The following is a 6,455-nucleotide window of genomic DNA, read 5'->3' as shown; positions in this document are numbered from 1 at the left end:
TTTAAGCTTAGTGAACCTAGCACCCATTCCACGGGAGTGACATTCAACCCTGGTAATACTCACAAAAGGAATCAGACGCTGGCAGCAAGCAAACATGGTGGTTAAATTTGAATCAACCATACGTCTAATTGTCTAAGCCCTCTTAAAGTGACGACAAAGCAATCAAACCAAAAAAAAAAAACTAGGAAAAAACAAAAGCCAAAACAATCCGACTTTTATTCCAGATATTGACCCCATATTCAATTAAGAAAATAACAAACAGCTCAAGAATTCCAATTCAAGAAAATAACAAACAACTAAAAAATTCCATCTCAAGAAAATAAAAATATGATTAATTAGCTTATCTAAGATCCTTATTTAGAATTAAGCAACGCTAATGTAAGCATATAAGATACTAATTCCATATATAAAAACATAAACTAGCATTGAAAGGGGGAAGCTCAACTAAAAATTCGCTAAACAACAGCACCTACCACTTAAAGCAAGTTCATACTTGATTAATCATAGGAGGACAACAATAAACTCACAAACAACAATGTTAAAGAATTGAAGGAATGAGTTAGCTAAGTTGAGGGAGTGAAAAACGAGGTCAACGGAGAAAGCATGCTTTAGAGTCTTTGATGTTGACGACGAATTATGGCTCAAGTTTGAACAACGAGGAGATGATAAAAATATCGCATAGAAAGAAGACGGGGACACTATTCTTAATAGTGGCTACTCTTGTGAGTAGCTCATCAAATAGAAACAGTGGCAGTGAGGAAAGTGGCAAAGGGGGAGGCAGCGAAAAAGGAGGATGCATAGGCAACAACATCTTTGTGTGATTCACCACGATACTCAGGCGGACAACGATTTTCAAAGAAAATGTGGAAAAGAATAGTTGAGTTCTGAGTTTAAATAGATAACGACAAGACATGAAGATCTTTGAACTTTAGACAAGTTATTTCAGGGGAACGAAAGAAATAGAGATAGGGTTGTCTCTTTAGTTCTGTAATGAAGGTTTACACCGATTCTTTGCATAACCAGTGTAGACACCCATTGTAATTAATGATAGTTATGTTAGACATTTAGTAAACCAATGTAAATATTTTATTATCATTTACAAAAATATCACCACTTTATTTATTACACTGTTGGCACAAAGATGATTTAAAAGGAGTTTTTCTCATAGTGTTGGGAGAAGAATTAGAAATACACCTCTAGTCCTAAATGTAAAAGTTGGTTAGTATTTATTTTAAATTTTGTCCTAAATATACTTAATTCACTTTATCTATCAAATTTATAATTTTTTTCTCATATTATTCATATTCATTGCACATATTTAGGGGTTTCTATTAATGAGTCATTGCAATGCAAATGTTTCAAAAAAGTATTTTAGCAAAATCAACACATATTTGTTATAGATAACTAACTCAATTAATTTTTTTAATATTTATAAATTAGTTATCTAGTTAGAATCTTAAAGATTAGAAAGAGTAATAATAAATAAATAAATGATTAAATAAATAAAATATGTCCAATTGACCCCGGTTACAGACACAACCAACCTTGCGGCATTTTAACATTTCAATTTTTTTTAATATGTTCCTTATATTCAGACTCTCATTGGCATTTGATCATATGTTAAGAACTACAGTACTATGTATTAACTTTACACGCCTTTCTTGGCTGTTGAGTTCCATATCTTGCCAAGTTTCATGTGAAGGCTCTAGCATGGTTTTGGAGATCTAAAGACACCGATATCCTTGACTTTTGTATATGTATTTTATATTATGATGCCAAGTGTAGAGTCCATGTGGACCCGTTGCATTATATTGCATATTTTCATGACTTGTGGTTTGAATATTGGCATATGGTTGGACGGTTTGAACTTGGGATTTATGCATGTTGAAATTATTTGGATTTTGGTCCTTTGATTATGGTACTATATGAATATGATAATATTATTATTTTGATTATCTGAGCTGATTTGTTTTCAGTGGTTGTTATAGTGATATGAATCTTGCGATACTTACGGAGTCATATTGTGAATTGGGAGTTTACAATGAAGTTATTAAAATTTACAACTAATCTTTTAAGATTAATTTAGAACTTTATTATTTCAAATTCACAACAGACCTTTTGGAATTTACCGGTCAATTGCATTAGAAGAAGAAAAGACTTTTGTTTTTGTGAATTGAACAACTTATTTGACAATATCTATCAGAACTCATGATTTTGTAAGAGTTAAGGATTATATCCTAAAGTTTCTTTAGCTCAATATAATCCCGGAAGTGTTCAAAATGAGGCAATGCCATCCTTGTTGTTAAAAAAATATGTTAATAATCAATATTAGTTTTTTAATAGTCAGGTGAAATTGCACTTTTTAAAATACTTTTAGGGTCCCATTGAGACCAAAAAATTTCTAAATACCCACAATTTCTTTGCAAATAATTTTAGAATAAAAATAACTCTTAACTCGTGAATTGCAAATTCATAATTATTCTTTGAAAAATTAATAGTCATTTGTGTCAGAAGAAGAATATTTTTGTTAGTTAAATAAATAACTCCGTTAATAAATACTTTATTAGAATTCGTAGTTGCATCACAGTAAATTTACAACTAACCTTATGAAATTTGTTAGACACTCGTATTACTATTAGAAAAAAGAAGCTTATGCTTTTTTTTTTGGGAAAATGACAGATAAAGAAGGCTGAAATAATAAAATGCCAGAATGGGAAGCTAAGCAAATGTATTACCAGATAGGGAAGTGTTGCCTGATTTGGGATTATGCAAATGTTGCACAATTACAAAACAGCCCCTCATATGCAAACCGAAAAAGTGACCGGTGGAAGTGTGGAAGTTGTGGCGGGAGCTGGAGGAAAAAGTTGGGAGGGACCACGAACGTGGGAGCATGAACGCGCGAAGCAACAACTGAACGACGGAAGCGAGGTTAGTATCCAGTGACTATATTGTTCGCCTGTGTCTTTTGTCCCTCTCCTTTATGCGCCGGTTGATTTTCCTCTTCCCGTTGGATGGCAATGTCGTCGATGTGGGGATGGTTTTGAGGTGGAGAGGGTGGCGAAGCATGGAGACGGCGTGGGTATATAGAAAGTGTGGGGGGAAGGACGGTGATCAGAGGGTGAATGCAGGGGGAAGGAAAAACACTGAGGGAGAGGGGTTTGATGGCGTCACAAGTGGGTTAGAGTGATTAGTGTCAGATAAATGGACAATGTTGGAGGGAGATTCGAATAATGGAGTGGATTGATTCTGAGAAAACGAAGCATTAGTGTGGACAGGAAAGAAATGATTGTTTTGTTGCAAATTATAAGCATGAATGTGTCAAACCCTAAGTTGGTCGTGTAAGTTGATGATGATGGTATTAAGTCATATAATCATTCGACTTCTGTTATGTTATCAGTGCAGGTAATGAAGATAAATGAATTTTGCAGCTGGGTCATCTTGTGGGAAGGAGCTGTTCTGTTATTTTCATGTGGGGGGGAAATTTGTGACAAATGGTGAAGGTGAAGTGAGATATAATGGAGGTGGCGTGAGGTTAAGAAGCATTAAGGATGGGCTGACACTTGATGAATTGAGGCTAATGATATCTGAGTGGATTGGTGGCGATGGAAGAAATTATGACATTAAGTACACAGTGGCTTTGATGAGAAGACATTGATTGACCTTCATGACAATGCTGAAATGTATAACCTCTTTCAATACAATGGGAACAGCGGTCATGTGTATGTCGCCGAAAAAAGACAAGTGGGTCCCCAACCAAGGGACAATGTAGAAATGTAAGTGGAGTTTGTCCTAACTATTTGTTGTCATTTATGAATTTCTTCTTGTCATTTGTGTTAACGAGTCTTGTCATTATGAATGCAGAACAGAGAGATTCATGGGCATGTCACAGCAAACTGAACTGGATGCGTCTCCCATTAGTTTGTGTTGTGATTATGGCTGGCTCAGTGAAGAAAATGCTCGTGAATGTGACAATGATGAAATAAGTGGGCCCCCTAATGTGGATAAATCTATCGGAGCTGAAGATACGGATGGTAGTGAGATGGTTCATGCGGAATGGAGGGGACTTTTAACAGGAGTGGGCCAACGTTTTCCTAGTGCAGATGTATTTCGGGTGTCTGTATACAAGTTTGCACTTGCAAACAAGTTTGTGGCCAAGTATATGAGGAATAGCAAGGAATTCATGTCGATAAGGTGTAAAGTTGAGGGTTGTCCATGGAAGCTATGTGCAAATCATGTGGGGAAGAGTTGTGATGTGCTACGAGTGACGACATTTATAAACCGGCATGTTCATTCTGCCCAAGATAGCTTGGACGTGATGCATAGTGGAAGAGCTAGTTTGAACTCATCAATAATAATTGATGAGATGAGGGATCATGCAGACAAGCGCACTTCTGAGATAAGGAAGAGGTTGAAACGAGAGTATGGGATTGATCTAACATATAAACAGGCTTATAGAGCAAGAGAGAAGTCACTGGAAGACATATATGGCAGGCCCGAACAATCATACATGCTCATACCATGGCTATGCGAAAGGATAAAGGAAACAGATGAAAAATCAGTGGCTGAATGGACTGCTATTGGGAACCGGTTTGAGCGTGTTTTCATTGCTTACGGGGCATGCATTGAGGGTTTCCTGGGTGGCGCGAGGCATATTATGTATGTTGATGGAACTCACTTAAGCGGACCATACAAGGGGACAATGTTGTCAGCTTCAGCTTATGATGCAGATAACGAGCTGCTGCCATTTGCAATTGCAATTGTGAAGGGAGAAACACTAGATGACTGGACGTGGTTTTTCTATATGATAAAAAAAATCCTGGGTTCTGTGGAAGTAACGATTGTATCAGATCGACACAATGCTATCATCGGAGGAGTGGCATCAATCTTTGGGGGTCAAAGGCATGCCTTTTGTTATAGACACATCAAGGAGAATTTTAGTTCAGAAGTTATGAAAATGAATAAGGGGCAAACAAGGACAAATGGCCGATCAAAGGAGGATGCACTATATTTATTGGATAAAATTGCATACGCAAGGACGGATGAGAAATTTGAGGCAGCAATGGATGACATGAGATCCTTTTCTCCAAGGCTATTTGATTGGCTTATTCATCATGGGGATGTAGATAGGTGGGCTAAAAGTAGGTTCCCATATAAAAGATGGGACAATATTACAACCAATATAGCAGAATCATTCAATGCATGGATGGTGAATGAGAGAAAGCATACTGTACCCCAATTGATCTATGAGCACCGAGATAAAGTTGCAAGAAAGCTGCATGCCTCCTATGTGGGTATGACCAAATGGAAGAATTGCGTTGGTCCAAATATAGAGAGTAAGGTGCTGGATATGGTGGCTGGGTCTGACCATATGTATGCTGAAAATTATGGTGGGGGAAGAGTGAAGGTGACAACATCACGTGGAGACCATCGGGTTGATCTTGGACTACACCAATGCAGTTGCAGATCTTGGCAAATGACGGGGATCCCTTGTTCCCATGCTTGTGCTGCCATCAAGATTGTGCACGGCAATGTTTATGATTATATTGATAATTGCTATAAAAAGTCATCACAAGAAAAGATCTATGCTCGCAGTATGATTCCTGTGGTAACAACAGACATGCCTCACCCAAATGACTACTATAGAATAGAAAATGTCAGTGAGCAAGTTTTCTTGCTACCTCCCATGACATCCCGACCACCAGGAAGGCCAAAAGTAAACAGGGATGAATCACAGTTCCAGAACAAACGGATATACCACTGTGGAAGATGCCACCAGCCTGGACACACAAGGAGGAATTGCAGAAATCCTAACCCATCATGAAGTTTCGAGTACAGTGGGGATGGGTCATTTTTTGGTGTACATAGTTGTATGCTCCGCCCTTGTCAACTTTTTTGGGACTGGGGTTGTAGTTAGGAGCTAGGTGGAGACATTTTTTTGTAAGTAAGCTGATAGTTATTTCAGTGATAACGGAGCATTAAGTGTGGCTAGTATCTTAATGTCCACTTGTTGAATACATGAAAGGAAGTTACTGTTATGGGGATGTTAGCTTTTGTTAATGGCGCATTACTTGTTGTCATTTTTAAATTTGTTCTGGTCATTGGCAGTGATGCTATCAGCATAAGCTGACAGCCGTGCTGAACTGATGTTGTAAAATCAGACCAGGTGATCCTTGTCATTATCGCTGTCATATTCGCTTCACTTCGTGTCATTTTTAAATTTGTTCTGGTCATTGGCAGTGATGCTATCAGCATAAGCTGACAGCCGTGCTGAACTGATGTTGTAAAATCAGACCAGGTGATCCTTGTCATTATCGCTGTCATATTCGCTTCACTTCGTGTCATTTTTAAATTTGTTCTGGTCATTGGCAGTGATGCTATCAGCATAAGCTGACAGCCGTGCTGAACTGATGTTGTAAAATCAGACCAGGTGATCCTTGTCATTATCGCTGTCATAT

General features: G+C 37.7%; 1 protein-coding gene across 1 annotated transcript; it reads left to right on the top strand.

Moving 5' to 3' along the window:
* The first annotated feature begins 3,275 nt into the window (after positions 1-3,275).
* On the top strand, positions 3,276-5,821 carry LOC114754639 (uncharacterized). Its single transcript, XM_028943433.1, has 2 exons — positions 3,276-3,773; positions 3,862-5,821. Exons 1-2 carry the CDS (start codon positions 3,679-3,681, stop codon positions 5,819-5,821), a joined length of 2,055 nt encoding a protein of 684 aa, XP_028799266.1. The 5' UTR covers positions 3,276-3,678.
* Positions 5,822-6,455: the final 634 nt, after the last annotated feature.

Source organism: Neltuma alba, unplaced genomic scaffold, assembly GCF_004799145.2.
Source record: "Neltuma alba isolate B1F8T4 unplaced genomic scaffold, ASM479914v2 tig00010174_pilon, whole genome shotgun sequence".
NCBI classification, from domain to species: domain Eukaryota; kingdom Viridiplantae; phylum Streptophyta; class Magnoliopsida; order Fabales; family Fabaceae; genus Neltuma; species Neltuma alba.
Note: the sequence above shows the minus strand (reverse complement) of the source record. Positions and strands in the feature narration are given on the sequence as shown.

Bases quoted from the DNA above. Each gene is read 5' to 3' on its own strand.
- LOC114754639 (XM_028943433.1), top strand. From the start codon at position 3,679: ATGTATAACCTCTTTCAATACAATGGGAACAGCGGTCATGTGTATGTC. The intron at 3,774-3,861 runs GTAAGTGGAGTT...TTATGAATGCAG, and splicing joins CCAAGGGACAATGTAGAAAT to AACAGAGAGATTCATGGGCA.